Source organism: Physella acuta, unplaced genomic scaffold (assembly GCF_028476545.2).
Source record: "Physella acuta isolate Inbredline_101_S28 unplaced genomic scaffold, ASM2847654v3 ptg000627l, whole genome shotgun sequence".
Classification (NCBI taxonomy): Eukaryota; Metazoa; Mollusca; class Gastropoda; family Physidae; genus Physella; species Physella acuta.
Genome location: NW_026732146.1, coordinates 105,112 through 123,511, shown reverse-complemented (window position 1 = coordinate 123,511; position 18,400 = coordinate 105,112). Strand labels below are relative to the sequence as shown.

The 18,400-nt window shown below is 34.0% G+C and overlaps 1 protein-coding gene across 1 annotated transcript; it reads left to right on the top strand.

The window, feature by feature from the left end:
* Window positions 1-3,135: 3,135 nt before the first annotated feature.
* LOC131948157 (uncharacterized) lies at window positions 3,136-3,985 on the top strand. Its single transcript, XM_059309689.1, has 3 exons — window positions 3,136-3,351; window positions 3,417-3,662; window positions 3,845-3,985. Exons 1-3 carry the CDS (start codon window positions 3,136-3,138, stop codon window positions 3,983-3,985), a joined length of 603 nt encoding a protein of 200 aa, XP_059165672.1.
* The last annotated feature ends 14,415 nt before the right edge of the window (window positions 3,986-18,400 follow it).

Here is an 18,400-nt window from a genome sequence, read left to right as displayed (position 1 = left end):
ACTTGTCTGATAAATCGGCGACATGCGCAGTCAGGCTTTCTTTTCCTGATGCAATCCGCCACTTGTCCAGATTTTAGATATTGGATCTCTGAAGGCTTTACAAAATCAAAACATTTAGAGGTGCTGTTGTTATACGTTAGTAGCGGTTGGAATAGTTACAAACATTCAGAAAATACCCCTCCCCCTTTTTTCCCAGAAAACAAATGGAACAAAATACCAATGTGTATAGAAAATTTAATATTTTACCACATGTATAAAAGAAACCTTGCCACAAAACCCATAACGATTTTTAAAAATACTTATAGCCTACCAATTGTATACACAATTATTGCTTTTTTTGATGGAATAAAATCTTATCTTGAACTATCATATAGCTCTAATTAGTTAAATGGGGCATTCTATATGATCAAATGATTGATCCTTGTACAGAGAACATTTTTAGATTTACAAAACCCACATACTAAGTTTCTTTATACATAGAAAGTTTGTGTATAGAAGGGATGTCGTGGCCTAAACACCAGGGCGCTAGACTGCATACCCCAAAGTCTCGTGTTCGAATCCAGTTTTTAACTCATGTTAGGGAAAGTAAATGCAGCTTGACCATACCGTTTAATCATAAGTCGAGGTATAGAAACTCTACTTCTTCTACCATAGATACCTAAGTACATCAGTTTTTGATACAATTGACGCTCTTTGACATTTAAAAAAAATTGCTGTAAGTGGACAGAGTTGTTTGATCTCATCCATAAAACGGCCTAACCATTTATCGAAGAGCATACTCAAAATTAGCTCGATGTAATGTGCGTAAGTTTGATAATTTGAATGACTAATTAATTGATGTGGAGTGCTTAAGTTTAAACCTTTATTTTATTGGGGAAAAAACACAATTTTAAATTCACAAACGTATTACTCGCAAGGTAATTAGAATTACAGAGGCTCCTTTGATAATATAACTAAAAAATACATTACGTTAATTATTAAAGTTAATTTCTACAATATATTAAGTATACTTAACTTTGTGTATAATGAAATTATTAATCAAACGAAAGCCAAATTTAATACATTTCTTCTGCTGCTTAAAAACATGTTTTGGTTATATATAAGGTGCTGGTCAGTCGCAGTCAGTTTTAGCCTAGAGCCCGACCGAATTTTTTTCCTCGACCATTTCACCGGATGCAAGTGGCGGCCAAGTTAGAATCACCTACGGCACCGACAAGGGCCCGAACTTGCACCAGACCCCTTTGCCTTGTATACATAGATTGAATTACCGAAAATAAGAAGTGTAAGCTTTGTGAAAAACCGAAAGTAGAAAAAATTCCACTTCCAGTTACCACTGTTATGAGCTACCTTGTACTCAACCTTATTATAAGATGTAATGCAATGGCCAGGTCGAGATATTTTCATGGCGCCAAATTTTAAACAAGTTCAATCTTGTTACATTCTAGAATGTACAAGATGAAAAAGTAAAAACATTCTATTATATTAGCAATCAAAAACGTTAAAGGTTCGTTTCAGTGCACGCAAACAAAAGCGCCGCTCAACACACTGCTCGCAAGGTAATTAGAACTACAGAGGCTCCTTTGATAATATAACTAAAAAAATACATTACATTAATTATTAAAGTTAATTTCTACAATTTATTAGGTATACTTAACTTAATAAATTAATTTAATAAATTTCTTTTGCTGCTTAAAAACATGTTTTGGTTATATATAAGGTGACGGTCAGTTGCTGTCAGTTTGTAGCCTTCTGTGAGGGCCTAGAGCCTGGCCGAATTTTTTTCCTCGACCATTTCACCGGATGCAAGTGGCGGCCAAGTTAGAATTACCCACGGCACCGGCAAGGGCCCGAACTGGCACCAGACCACTTTGCCTTGTATACATAGATTGAATTACTGAAAATAAGAAGTGTATGCTTTGTAAAAAACCGAAAGTATTAAAAAATTCCACTTCCAGTTACCACTGTTATGAGTTACCTTGTACTCAACGTTTTTGTAACATGTAATGCAATGGACAGGTCGAGATATTTTCATGACGCCAAACAAGTTCAATCTTGTTAGCATTCTATAATGTACATGATGAAAAAGTTAAACCATTCTATTATATTATTAATCAAAAACGTCAAAGGTGCGTTTCAGTGCACGCAAACAAAAGCGCCACTCAACACACTGCTCCATAATGCTGGTCTTGGCCTCTCAAAACGTTAAGGATGGGCGCACAAAGAACAAAATTGTATGAACATTCCCCCCCTTTAAGTTACAACACTTATTTATTTTATACAAATAGGGCCTATAACAAACTGTTATTTTATATAAATTATTTAATAGTCATTTTCATGTAAAACATAAGGTAAAGAATACCTGCAATCAATTAAATGCAGCAATAAAGTAAGCTAGTTGACTAGTGTGCTTGGAAACTATAGATGACTATATGCCCCGTTTTTTACATCAACACTTTACTCATTCTATGACTTTGTATTAGTAAACATTGTATTAACTTTAATAGTATTTGTAGCATATATTATACACAATTTTGTTCAGTAAATGTGACAGCTTTGAAATAGCTTTCATTTTCATTCTTGATTTCTAGTTACGCTGAGAACCAAACGATAAGCCACAGTCAGTTTAATTTTTTTTTAACCACTCTGCGTAGTCAGCTAATTTGTGATTTGTTTTTTCTTCTAGACATCTGAGTTTTACAATGCTAAAGAGTCACATGGTTTCCTTTAGACAAATGAGTAAATTGTGTCAAAGAGATCGCGATGTTTCTTTTAGACATCTGAGAACACTATGTCTAATTGACTTGTCGTTTACTAAACTTATGATACCTTAAACTCCTCATTTGATAGATGAGCATTTGTGTCATCGCAAGTATACAACCTCTCTGTGTCATCGCATATATACAGCCTCTCATCGATGCTTTAATGTTCAAGTATATATATAATATATATATATATATATATATATATATATATATATATATATATATATATATATATATATATATATATATATTACATCCTCAACTTTAGCAGATTTGGGAAGAAGAAATAATCCCATCTGACTGGAAACTACGATACCTGATAAAACTGCCAAAGAAGAGAGACCTGACACAATGCAACAACTGGAGAGGGATAATGCTTCTTTCAGTCCTAAGTAAGGTGCTGACAAGAATCATCCTAGAGAGACTTAGCGATGCCTTCGACAAAAAGCTAAGACAAGAACAAGCTGGTTTTCGCAAGGACAGGTCATGTACTGACCACATTACCAAGCTGCGCATCAATATTGAACAGTCTCTTGAACAGTCCCCCTTATACATGACTTTTGTCGACTTCGAAAATGCGTTTGACAGTGTGAATAGAGATGTTATCTGAAAATTAATGAGCCACTATGGAATACCCAAAAATCTATTACACAGAAACTATATGAAGATTCCACTAGTCAGGTAATACACAAGGGAAAACTAACAAAACCATTGCCAATGATATTCTTGATGGTAATCGACTGGATCATGCTGAAAACTACACACAACGTCACAGGAATCCAGTGGAGTTTCACCAAAAGGCTGGAAGATCTTGATTTTTCCGGTGACATGTGCCTACTATCTCACAAGCATCAACATACGCTAGCCAAACTAAATCGGCTATCTGAAGAAGCCTCCAAAGTTGGACTAAAAATCAATAAAACTAATACAGAGGTCATCAGAATCAATAACAGCCAGGACCTGCCTATACAGCTAAATGGAGAAGATTTACGTGAAACGAACACATTCACATATCTGGGAAGCGTGACCAATAAGGACGGGGGAGCAGACGAGGACATAAAATGTCTTATCAACAAGGCTAGATGGGCCTTCAACTCACTGCGCCTGATGTGGAGTTCCATGGCCCTGTCACTCCGGAGCAAAATTGGGATTTTCAACTCAAATGTCAAGGCAGTGCTGCTCTATGGCCTGGACACTTGGAGGGTTACGAAGACAAATACTGATAAGTTACAGGCATTCGTAAATACATGCTTACGGCATATACTTAAAATAAGATGGCCAGACAAAATTTCAAATAAAGACCTGTGGTGAGATTTAAAGCAACAGCCAATAGAGACAGATATAAAGGCCAATAAATGGGAATGGATCGGACACATATTAAGACATGAAAAAGAAAACATCGCAAAACACGTTTTGGACTGGAATCCCCAGGGAAAAAGGAGGGTGGGACGGCCAAGGAAGACATAGAGAACAATGGTTGAAGAAGAGGCGAAGATAAAGGGAGCAGCCCAAAACCGAGCCCGATGGAGATGTGTGGTTGCAGCCCTTTGCTCCCCTGGGGCCACAAAGGAATGATATATATATATATATATATATATATATATATATATATATAATATATATATATATATTATTTTGTAACAAAAATGTGATTTTTACCTCTATGTATTAACTTATTGACTTCTGCCTTTGTTCTCTGTAAACATTCAAGGGGATTTATTATTTGTCAGCAAACTAATCAATGAATTATGTTGTCCAGAGATCACAATGTATACCTTTTATATTTGAGCTTATTTCAATGAAAAATATCCAACACTGTTTGCCTAATACTTTTCACAAAATTATTTTAAAATAAACCGGGAGTGATCTCCACTTAACTTTCTCGAATATTCTTATACGAGAAAAATGGCCCGTTGAGGAAGGATACAACGGGCGCTAGGTTGATAGTGCTGTCTATTTTCTCGGTACTTTATTTATACAAAATATAGTCATAGGCATATCCCTAAACCATGCACCTAATCTCATTCATGACAAAAATCGAATTTAGAGTTTCTTTCAGGCAACTCTACTTGGGAGAAGGGGGATTCGCCCCCCTCCCCCCCCTCCCTCCCACACACACACTCCAAAACATGTCTACAGTCCCATTCAACGAAATATAATTATATACTTTTTCCAGTGTCCGCCACCTCCCAGAAAATTCTACCCCCGCCCACGAAAATTTCAAGTACCCCCACCCCTCTCCGGGGAGGAAAAAGTCTGAAAGAAACATTGGTCGCATTTGTAGATCATACAAACTAAAGGAAGAATCTGGGCGGCGCTTCGCCCCTACCGGAAAAGATGCTTTAAAAATAAAACTGCACGCTAAACACTTTTTAGATTAGAAAAAGTTCCCCCCTCCGGGGAGGAAAAAGTCTGAAAGAAACACTGGTGTCGCGCTTAGCCACTACCCGAAGAATTGCATTAAAGAAATTGCAAGAAAACCACTTTTTAGATTAGACACATTAATTAGGCGGTAATTTTATTATAGAGTATCAATGACGACATTTCTTTTTAGTTGGGGGGGGGGGGGGGGCGGCTTAGACGTTCATTCTCGAGGGTGGGGCTTCGCCCCTACCTGAAGAATTGTATGAATGAACCTCTTCACGCAAACCACTTTTAAGATTAGACAAAATTGCCTTTTTATTCAATGTTTACTCGAGAATCAATGACGTCATATTACTGTGTGCATTCTCCGGCTTAAGATTATTTTCTACTCTATGCTAAATGTCACGTCATATTTCGTTTCCGTCTGACTGTGCATGTTTTTAAATTGCTTGTGTTTTCTCTAGAGCGTTCTTGTCAGATAGATACATAGATAGATACATAGATAGATACATAGATACACAGACAGCGAAACTATAATTATAGATAACTTGGAATACAGACATGATTTTTAATTACTTAAACTTTTAAAAATATAATAGAATTCCATAGAAAAAAGAATTGCGCACCAAGCGAACAAAATGTGCATAATAGTGCGCAATATTATTAGTAGGCCCTACTTTATAAATTTACCTGCGTTTTTTGAGAAATCGGAAATGGCGTAAATTAGTACTTTCAGTCAACGGAAATTACTCAAAATTTGACAGAAGGTGGAGAATTAGATCTTTTACTAATATGTGAAATTTAATTTATCTATCTGAAATAGTTCTCTAGTTATAGGCTTTTGAAAAATTCAAAGTAGAAAAAGTACCACTTCCGGTTATCGGAAATCGCTCAAAAGTTGATCTGGATTTACGATTTTGATAAAATACTTATATAAGAAATTTTATATCAACCTAGCTGTAACGGTACTCAAGTTATCGTGTTTACACACACACACAAACAGACAGACACACACACACACACACACACACACACACACACACACACACAGACACACAGACATACGGACAAGATTGCAAAATTATGTTTTTCTGTATCAGTGAGGTGTAAAACGTCGATATTTGTAAAAATCTCGATTTTTTTTTTTGCACGATTACAAGACTTTCTCTATACTTCGTGTATACGAGAAAGTAAAAAAAAAAAAAACCATAAATAAAGTTTTATCTAAACGTGAACTTTAATTGAAAAAAAGAGACATCGAATATGGTTATTAAGTAGGATTAGAAAACGAATCATAAGGTTTTTAAAAATAGAACAAAACTACACACAATTGTATGTAAAATGTAAACATTAATCTGTAACTGTGGGAATATACTCAGCATCCTTACAAAGTGTCAAGCAAATGCTGTTTGTTTCTTAACGCCCATTGAGCTTTATTTAAGTGTGTACTCCTCTAACAAATAAATGTAATTGACTGACCGTCTACACGTCTTAAGAAAATATGAAAATGCATTACAATGAAATATAAAAATGTAATAGACCATTAATATTAAAAGTCCGTTGAGTCTTATTTAAGTGTTTACTCTTCTAAAAAAATGTAATTGACTGACCGTTTACACGTTTATAGTAAATTTAAAAATGCGTTACAAAGAAATATAAAAATGTAAAATACCATTAATATTAATAGTCAGAAAACGACACTCAATACATGGTAAAATTAAAGCAGAATATTTTTAAAATCAATGTATTATTATTTATTGCAATACTGGTGATTTTTTTGTTGTCTTACTCAATACGTTCATTAGTGCTTACGTTTTTTTTTGTTAATGAAAAACAAGTATTATATTAAATAGTAAATGTTTTATTAATTTGGACAGTTAAAGTTTGTAAAATCATAAATAGCTGGCAGGTTAAAATATGTATATGATAATTTCAAAATATGTTAAAAAAATAGTCTAGAATAGTTGAAGAAATATAAATATGCACCAGGAGTACATTTACATTGGAACAGAGACAAAACAGCATTAACAACTCTATTTACACTATCTAGTATTAACTAGTATTAACGAAATATCCTCATTAACACCAGACATATTTTTAAAACGTGCAGCAGAACATAAAGATGCACATTTATGAAAATTACACGAAATGTGTGTTATAATTTTGTGTTTAACCCAAGTTATATTTTTGTTTAACAATATTCATTGGCATTATCATTTAGACAAGTGATACAAAGTATAGTTAATCCTACTGTTTATTTTCAAACGCTCGTTGTACAGAGTTAGATGTGAAACTCCAATATTGTAGACAGTTAACTTGTGCTTATGTCGATATTTTAATTTAATGTGGCCATCAGATGTAACACATTTCAGCTCGTATACGTTTACGTATGTAAATAGATAAAACTTGTGAAAAGGTATATTTGCAGTCAGCAAGTTCATTCGTGAGCTTTGCTGCATGCAAGATATGCACTCAAGTGTAGGTGTTATGTGCTTAAAACATACAGAATGGGCAGATACAGAGTTATATAAATATAACATTATAAAATTACCACACAAACATGTACAAATATTCCGCAATAGTTACTAATAAAATTAATTCAATAAAGATATTGAAGTAGATAAAAATTAAACTTACACCTTAGATTAATTAAAAACTGCAAGACAATGTGTTAGGTAGAGTTAAGGATGCTCAGAATTTTGAAACAGATATATAAAATAACCTCAGACAATGCCATTGTTGTTAAAAAGCTTCTTAAAAGAACTTTGTTTATCACAACTGTAAAAGCTAAATAACAAGTTTTAATTGTTCCATGCCTGCTCCAGTGCTGTAAATGTCGCATCTGTGTTGTAGACCATCAAGGAACTTAGACTTGTGTTCCTGGTGGAGAAGTCCATAAGCTGGCATTGTTTGGTAGAGGAGATCCAGTTAAAACCCATACAGATCTGGTCTTGTATTGGCTTCAAACATTCAAAGGCACATTCGACTGAGCTGCGCTTTGTTGTGTTATTGATGTGGGGCAATTGGAGAAGTGTGTTTTTGTTGGTCACAAACAGTCCATCGTTTCGGTCAAATAAATATCCCATGACTTGAAGTTCAAGGATGCTGGCTGAATTTTGATAATCATATCTGTAAAAACAATTGTCATTCTGTTAAAACTATATCGTTTATTTATGCTAAACATTTTTATAATTAGAACACTCTATTAATAATGATTAATGATTAAAATAAATTCTACATAATGCGATTAGAAAGATAAATTAAATTAGGAAAACCACATGCATAATAAAACGAACGTAACGTCCTATGACAGGAGTTGTACAACTCCAGGTGGAATTAGTTTGACCAATTGTAGGTTTCATTGTAACACAAATTTCTCCTGGCTCATAAAAATTTGCTTTGAGTCTGGGATCTGTCCTAAAGACGTCAACGATTTGATTCTTCCTGCAGGTGCTTTAAAGATAAAACTCAAGATGTTTAAAAACGTAGAAACAAATTTCGTTTTCTATGTTGATGTAGTGTATGTAAAAATATTAGATTATACATTTCCACATATAATTACTTACTCGTAAAGGATGGAGATTTGTTTCACGACGAAAATGTCCCCGAGATCAACCATCCACCATGGGCTAGTAACTCTTAATGTGAGAGCCAATGTGTCACTTCTTCCATCAACGGCGCGACCTGCGACTAGGTAGACACCATAATGCAACCAATCTCCTGACTGGTACGCTGGTTTGTTTATTGATAGATTCTCCAGAGTTTTTATACCAAAAGCATTTTCGATGACAAAAATAAGGACCAGAATATTGACTATATCAGCAATCATCTTTACTTTTTTATGTTAATTAATTTGTACTAACAATCAGCGTACTTGTCTCCGGTCTCACCTTGTTTCTCGTGTTTCTTTAAGTTCTATATTTTTTCTTATTTAAATGTATTAAATAGGCCTATATTCAAAATATAAAAATATAAATTATATATTAAATTGAATTTTAAATTTTAAAAATAAAAAAAAATAAAATAAAAGAGCCTAAATCATTAATGAAATCACATATAATAACTAGCTATTACAACATAATTCTCGATAAACATTTTACTTTTTCATTTGATCATAAATTAGTTAAATACCAATTTAAAATGACGAACCACTCAGAACTAGAAATCAGCGTACTTAACTCCGGTGTCACCTATTTCTAGTGTTTCTTCAAGTTCTATATTGTTTATTTTTTAAAACGTCAATCTTAAATTGAATTTTAAAAATAAAAAAAAGAAAATAAAAAAAGAAAATAAAAATAAAAAAAAGCCTAAATCAATTATGAAATCACATATTGTAACTAGCAATTACAACATAAATGTCGATAAACATTTTACTTTTTCATTTGACCATAAATGAATTAAAATACCAATATAAAATGACGAACCACTCAGAACGAAATACACACACGAACTGTGGATGTTGTTTTGTATTGTGTCGTTGCCTTAAAGATAAGGACAGATATAGATTTTAACGTCACTGCATTGTTTCAAGTAAACATTGCGATTGCCATTAGTGCCAATAAACAGCAACTACTGATATAAATAATTAACTACATATCTACAAGGACGGCTGGACACTATCGATGAGTATTTTCTATTGTTAAGAAACACAACTTTACCCAGTAAAAAATTCAAACAATTGAATGGCTGTTAATAAATTGTGGTGTGCCAAGCTATTCAAAGAAACGAAAAAAGAAATTCATGCGTGTGTTTTTTCATCATCCTTCATGATTTTGTTACTTTATTATAATAATGCGTCAAGTTATGAAATATGATGTAAACTTACCCCAATCTACGTACCTTTTAAAGATGTCTTTGTTTTCACCAGTCGGTCCACATGGCTGTCCATGTGATACGAATTATATAGACACATAACGTCTAACTATCTGGCTTTAATGTTAATACTACAGCCATACTTTAATGGTGAGATACAACCTATGTAAAGTTAAACAGAGAAATGGTTTTCTGAAACAGAAATGCAAAAAGTTTGGAGCAGTGTTTTAATTAACCAACGTGCTGATCGATTGTTTGAAAAACAACTTCGTCTTTGAACTGACAAAACACACTTTTTGGTTTAGATTGTAACGAGCACCAATCTATCAGCCAGATAGTTGGCGAACGCTCCCGGATTCGTTTAACTGATTATACACAAATGGCGACAAGCCTAAATAAAAGAAAGCTAACACAATAGTTCACTAGGACTCGTACTTGATGTCTAGGGGAAACACTAGAGAAACTACTGATGCCAACAATACATTTAATCTGCATATAACTTTTAATGAGTGTACAAAGTCGTGGTCGAACACTGGATTTATACATGATAAAATAGATTTACAGAATGAACAAAACCCAACTTACAATTCGTGGGAAAAGATAATATGATACACTATCACAGCTTTTAACACTTCAGAAAAATCACCACAGTATACACATCACTGCTATAAGCATATAGTATTACTTAACCACAAGTAATATAAGAATATGCTACTTAAACAACTTAGTACTACACAGCGACACACAGGGCTTATTCTCTCTCAAAGACGTCTGGTCAAAGAACTGCCTCGAGAGATCTGTGCGCGATCTATTTATAGACTTAGGCAACATGGAAGGTCACCTTCAAATCATAAGGCTATTGGTTGGAGTATCACCTGGTCCGCATCAACCAATCATCTCATGATGGAAAAATACTGAGTCTAAGACTTTCTTAAGACAGTGGAAAAAACGAGTGATTATACCACAGACCATATATGGTAAGGTAACAAATGTAAAAATAAACATTACCAGACCTAAGTAGGTCACAAGATACATAGCCATTCGTTTACAGGCACACCAGTAGCGTACGCAGGGGGGAGCAAGGGGAGCGGCAGCTCCCACTCTGGCCATTTTCAGCAAAGTGGCGCCTTTTTGGAAACATTTTAAACTCAAACTTTTAAACAATGATATTTGTTAAAAAGATATTTTTGGTCGGCACATCTATGTAAATCACACGATTTCTTTTCATGCATCAATTAAGCATTATCGTACTAGTCTAGTAGTGTCTACATTTACAACACGTATTAACAGCTGCATCAGTTGGTCATTCTTAAAATAACCATTACGATGCATTGGAAATTTTAAAAATCCCCTACCGGTAGTACCACTTGGCAAGAGGGGTGTTAAGTTTAAGGCAACTGTAAAATGTATTTGCTTACGAATATTTGCATTAGAAAATGTTATACATAAAACTTCACACATAATTACTTTATATATACAGTTTGAATCGTGTGATTAATTTTTTGAAAATTACAATACAGAAACAAATACAACTGATGTGGCACCTCTATTAAAATTTACTTATTGGCAAGCTGCATAGCAGTGGGGAAATTTTGACACGGTCAACAACGTCATTGTCATCACGATGAAGTAGTAGTATTCTTACAGTTTGGGCGATAGTGATACGATTACACATTATATGAAACAGTTACAACCCCCTTCCCCATGGACCCCTCTGTAAAAAATTATTCTCATAATACCACTGCTACTAATTTAAATCTGTTTCTGAATCAGTATACATGTGTAATACATATGTATGTTTAGAACAGTCATCTAAAAACGGACGCTATGTTCACTCTGAGTTGGTTATCTCCCCCCCCCCCCCACACACACACCTCACCACCACAATTGTGTAGAAAGACATTAATGTGTCACACTTAGGTATACACTGGGTTGGATAATTGACCTAGAGTGACCGGACAGTAAAAAGATGTGTGAGCAATACAGTGATCTAACCCATACCTATCACTATGTTAAAAAATGATCTTTAAGGAACACAAAGAAGCAGTAGTTAATTAAAAAATATATGATCTGAAGTAAATGACCAACATTTAGTTAAAAGTAGACTGTTATTCCGAATCTTCTTCTATTACATTGAAAAGCGTGGTTTTATACCAACTCTGATTTCAAAAACTTTCATTATGCTGTAATACTTTAGCGTTTATGATGACGATATATTTAATTCTGATTATAGACAAACATATTTTGTTAACACAAATAGTTTTAAACAATTTCATTATATTCTAAAGTAATTATGTTTTTATTTTGACATTTATAATTAAATGTGTAGATATATACATATTTATATTAAGAGAGTGATTATTTCCCCTATTTCACTTCTCTTAAATAATTTCCCAGGAATTATTATGTAAGAATTTTTTTACAAGAATGACAAAGCAGATTGTGTTACTTTCATTGTTTTTGGTTGTAGTGTGTGTATATTTTGTTTGTTTTTTGTTTAGATTAATACCATTTTTGTTTTGTCGGCCTACATTGTGTGTTTTTTTCTTATTTCTTCAGAGTGCTACTTCCAATTTTTTCATCATAACGAAGTAATCACATACAGCTAGTAATTATATATATATATATATATATATATATATATATATATATATATATATATATATATATATATATATATATATATATATAATACATGTATATACATGTACATAGAACGTGTTAAAAATTCGGCGCCTTTTTTTTGCTCTACAACGAAAACCTGGATACGCCTCTGAGGCACACTGACCCAAACAGTAAGGTTACTATGGCGAGTTTTATTTTAAACTAGCGGTTTCGGCCAGGCTCTGCACTGGCGTTTGTGCAAATCGTATCTGTAAAGAAACTTTACTTGTTTGTTTATTAAATCATCACATTCCCGGTACTGCCAAGATTTTGGGAATATATTAAATTTCCAATTAATATATATATGCAAATATAGAAAATATAATACATAGCCCTAAATCTAACTCTAAATCTAACACTAACGACAACCAACAATAACAAAGAAATAACGAACAGAGATATACAAATAAACCTTTTACCCCTCGCAGTTCTACATCTAAAAGAATCAACCACTTAAACACACAGATGAACGCAAACTCAAATATAAACACAACTATAAACAAACCTTAACCCCCTTCAAAACCTAAACCATGAACATAAACAAAAATATCACTCAACCTTCACAACAGTTGCAGACATATACGTAAACCATTTCCCCTTAACTCACTTTTACCCCCCCCCCCCCCAAATAACAACCACATAAACTAAACAAACATAAATACAATCACATGAACGCAAACTTAAACATAAACTCTAAGCCTCAATAAAACCTTAAAACATAGCCACAGACACACACGGTAATAGCATAAGCATAAACATAAACCAACCCTGACCACATTTTTAACCACCTACACCTACACCTACACCTACACCTACACCTACACCTACACCTACACCTACACCTACACCTACACCTACACCTACACCTACACCTACACCTACACCTACACCTACACCTACACCTACACCTACACCTACACCTACACCTACACCTACACCTACACCTACACCTACACCTACACCTACACCTACACCTACACCTACACCTACACCTACAACTACACCTACACCTACACCTACACCTACACCTACACCTACAAACACCCACATATTGTACCTAAACATATTCCTGTACATGTATATACCTATACATAAATATATACTTAAATAAACCTAAACTATTCCTAAAGAGTGTACGGCTTATTTTCAACGACACTTGCCGTAATGCCGTTTCCTGAGTGGACACTTTCATGAATGCGACAAATATTCGAATGGACAAATTTCCACAAATTACATTTTGTACTCTCTCGTATAGAGAAAGTAGTGTAATCGTGTGAAAAAAAGAAATCGACGTTTTACACCTCCCTGAGTCAGAAAAACTTAGTTTTGCAATTTTTCCTTATATGTGTGCATGTATATCAAATTTGCAGCTCTGTTTCAACTTTTCAGTGATTTCCAGGAAACGGGAGTGAAACTGTTTCTTCTGTTTGGTTTTCAAAAAACTGTAACATAATTAATGGTTCAGATTGATAAATGTAAAAAATACACATAGCAGAAAAAGATTAGCGTAAATTTCGTGTGTAGGAAGTAATGCTTTACGCTATTTCCGATTTCTTAAAAAAACCGAATAAGAATTTTTAAAGAAGGCTACTAATATTTCGCATTATTACACACACACACATTGTTTGCTGTTCACTTTGTACGAAATATTTTTTTTAAAGAATACTCTACTCTATTTAAAAAATGTAGCTAATTAAAAATTGTTAAAAAAATCATTTCTATATACCTCAATAGCCATCCCCGAAGTTATATAAGAATATTTCGGAACATTTAAGGTAGATTACTCTCGCTTTATTTGACTCAAAACTCAAATGATAAATTAACTAGGCTACATTTTTACACACATTTAGAATTTAATAACACTTAAATAACACCAATCTAAACTTTGTATCAATCCCATACAAAACTGACTTTAAATATTACTTAAAGGACCAAATGTTACGTATCATAACACAAACCCAATTGAATTAATACATCTAATCAAATCTTTTGAATTCTATTAACAGTGACCTAAAGTAGTAATAAACTAATTAAATATTAGTAAACATATCTATCTACTATGTTGAGCTTAAAAAACAACTTTAAACGCACCCTGATTTATAATTATAGCAGCATTTTAATTTAAATATATCATAGACTACGTTTCGTTTTATTTTCAGGATGATCAATTTAATCAATAAATGCGAATTTAAAAAGTTCGTACTAACACTTCCAGGTCTATAATGTACCAGTGTGATAACAATGAATCATATCCAATTATGCATTTGGATTTCTATAAAGCAAAAAAGCCAACCAGTCTGCAGACATACATTATTTATATAAACACGAGCCGTCCCTTCAAGGCCGTGCACTGGCCTCTGTTAAAAACCTATTTGTTTAGGACCCTAATTTATGTGTAGAGAAATCGAACTTAATTTTGAAAAAAAAAAATTGATAAATAAATAATAATACTATTGCTGGCGTCAAAGTGTTCCGCCTGGTAAGCCCCTTGGCTACTAACCCAAAAGTCCCGAGTTCGTAACCCCAGTCAGATTAAGCCGGTCATTTGGGGTCAATAAACCGGGTAGAACATCATCTCTGTAATCAAACAGCTGTGTAGCCTACTGGGCGATAGACTTGCCAATCCTGGCTTACTTTTGGTAGCTCCTGCAACACTGTTCCAAGGTGTACAGGAAATGTCCTGTCCATTGGGATCTATTTTAATAACGTACTTTCATAAATAGGCTTCTTTTTTAAGTGGTAAAAATATTTTTTTTGTTACATTTTTTTTGTTTATTATTATTATCCTTTAAATATTACTTACAACTGAAATTATTTTTTTCAATATTGAAGTTAACGCAAATAAATTTTACTTTTATTGTTATTTAAGACTCAATTTATATATATATATATATATATATATATATATATATATATATATATATATATATATATATATATATATATATATATATATATATGTATAATATATATATAAATGAATAATTAAATAAATAAATAAATAAATATAGGGGGCCTATATATATATATATATATATATATATATATATATATATATGTGTGTGTGTGTGTGTGTGTGTGTGTGTGTGTACATGATTGCAATAATATTGATCATAAATCAAATATCATTAAAAATTAGCAGAAATTCGTGATTCTTTTTCGTTGCTAAATTGATTTCTTTGATAGTCTCTTTTTCTTCGTTCTTAACTATAAAGTTGGACGGGATTTCCTCAAACACAATTTAGTATTACAGGTCAAAGTGTTGTTCGCTTCAAATGTAACTTACTTTTCTTTTTGTACTTGGTTGCATAGCCTTTGTCCATCCAAGAACAAACTACAAAGCAACAGTTGTTTGTTTTTAGAGTTTTCTCTCCTAAATGGGTTGCTGTCCCCAGCTTATTTCTCCTGGAATGGTTCGAACTCGGGAGTTTCCGGTTTCACAACCATGAGCTTTACAAAACTCAACTCAAAAAACAACTCGTAGCTTGCTCATGAATTGACAAAGAATATGGAAGCAAATTTAAAACGAAAACATTTCTCAAATTAGACTCAACGGACAAAAAGATACATAAAAGCTGACACGTAATAGGCCTCCAAAATTGAATGTATAACGAAGAAGAAGAATAAGGGACCGTATACCGCTAATCTTAAATGCCCTATTATATATTTGAGCAAAAAATTTTTTTGTAAAAGCAGTGACCAGATAGTCTGGCTTTTAAGGCAGTGACATCAAGTACATTATAGGCCATTGTCCTTCATCCATCTCAGCGGAACAAATGTAAAGGTAACTCTCCTTTTCCCGGATGCAGAACACTACACCAAATTAGTCTTAGACGCACTCTAATGTATAATTCATAGGCCAATTTAATTGATCAAATGATGGCAATATGATACGTAACAATATTCGACAGAAGTTTTTATATTTCATTAGAAATAAAACTCCGATCATGCCAGACCGAAATCCATACAGAAACAAGAGGGACCGGTCATCAACCATTCAACAGCCGGTCACTATCGGTTGACATCCAGTTAGAAACCGGCTCCCAACCTTCCCCACTAGCCAGTATAAGGAAATAACAAGGTTGGGTTTTCAATCAATAACACCTCTTTCTAAGAATCGATTTACACTTTGTGACTTTTGCAAACACAAGTTCAAAGTGCTGTAACTGGAATTAAGATTGAATTGCTGATGAAAATGTAAATTATAGATACTATAAAAAATATTACACTGCAAACAATTGTTTTCATGTGAGCCATAACTAATATTCGGCCTAATGAAGACAGGTTACTATTAAGACAGCTGGTTAGACTGGCTTAGAATCGATAAGAAAACATAACTGACACAAATTAGGATATAGTTTTATTTAAAGCCAGTTAGTGCCAGTAATTTTGGATGACCTCATAAACATCTGACGAACTCGAGCTTGAAACGTTGTGGTTAGTAGTCGACCATTCGACCACGCCTAGTTGCCTAAAGGTACACAATGCATCACAAGTGTTAGGTTTTATACATTGTCATGTGGCTGCTAAAGGCTAGTGTTGTTACATTGTCCTGTGGGTGCTTAATGCTAGTGTTGATACATTGTCTGTGTTTGCTTATTTCTAGTGTTGTTAAATTGTCCTGAGGCGTAGCGAGGGGGGGAGCAGAGGGAATATATGTCCTCGGGCGCCGACCATAGGGGTGACAAAATAAGCTCATTTTAGCTGTTATATTGAATTATAAATATTAAAAAGATATGGGGGAAGGGGCAAATTGAAAGTTGACTACTGGGCGCCAGGATGGGTCGCTACGCCTCTGGTGTGAGGTGTTGGTTATGCTATTTATTATAGTGGGGTCCAGAGTTTCTTAAATGTATCTTTTCAGAAGAAAGTCTACCGAGATGCATTTTATATAGTAAACATAATAAAAAATACCGAAAAATGTTGACCGCCCCCCCCCCCCCCAAAATTTCAAGTGCCCCCCCGGAGAAAAAGTCTGAAAGAAACACTGGTGAGGTCTGGTGGATGCGCTGTTTGTTGTAATGTATCCTAGACAATTATTCTTTGAATAACGGTGTGTTTAAGGGTTATTCATAAATGACGCCATGCTTGTTTGAAGATTTTTTATTTTCCACCCTGTCAGACATCGTCACATAAAGCCTCATATGAATCACAAATGAATTAGTTATCAAAGTTAACGACTAAATAATAATATGCGTGCGTTGTTATTTCCCACTGTGCCTTTTATAAAACTCTGACTGAATATGTTTCGAACTGATGTCGTATAGTCGGGTTGCTAAGCGCTTTTTCCTCGGCCAGTCATTCACGTATTATCTATATACATAATTCTCCTCTGCGAGCCGTTAGAAAACAAGCTGCAAGCGCCTCCTTACAGTCCCCTCACTTTCTCTCTATCACTATCACTACCACCCTACCCCACCACCACATGGTCTACTGAGCTGTGGTCACGTTAATGTTTACAAACCGTAAAGCCAGGTTTAGTGACGGCTATTAGGGGCAGATAATTATGTTTGAACCGACTTTAAACTTACAGGAGGTAACTAAGAGGAGGCTGCTTTCACGGGGGGGGGGGGGGGGTGTAGGGTCGGGGTTAGGGGAAAGGAGGGGGGTTAGCGTTTTAAAGCAAATATTTTCAGTGGCAGCATTGGTACTGTCGAATTCACAAATTATGAATTACTGAAAGTAGAAAATAAATCAACTAAATAGCGGCGTATGATACGCCGCGGGTCGGCTCGTTTTATTTATTCTATGTTGACGATAAAGTAAAATTACAACACATAATATTTTAAATTAAATTA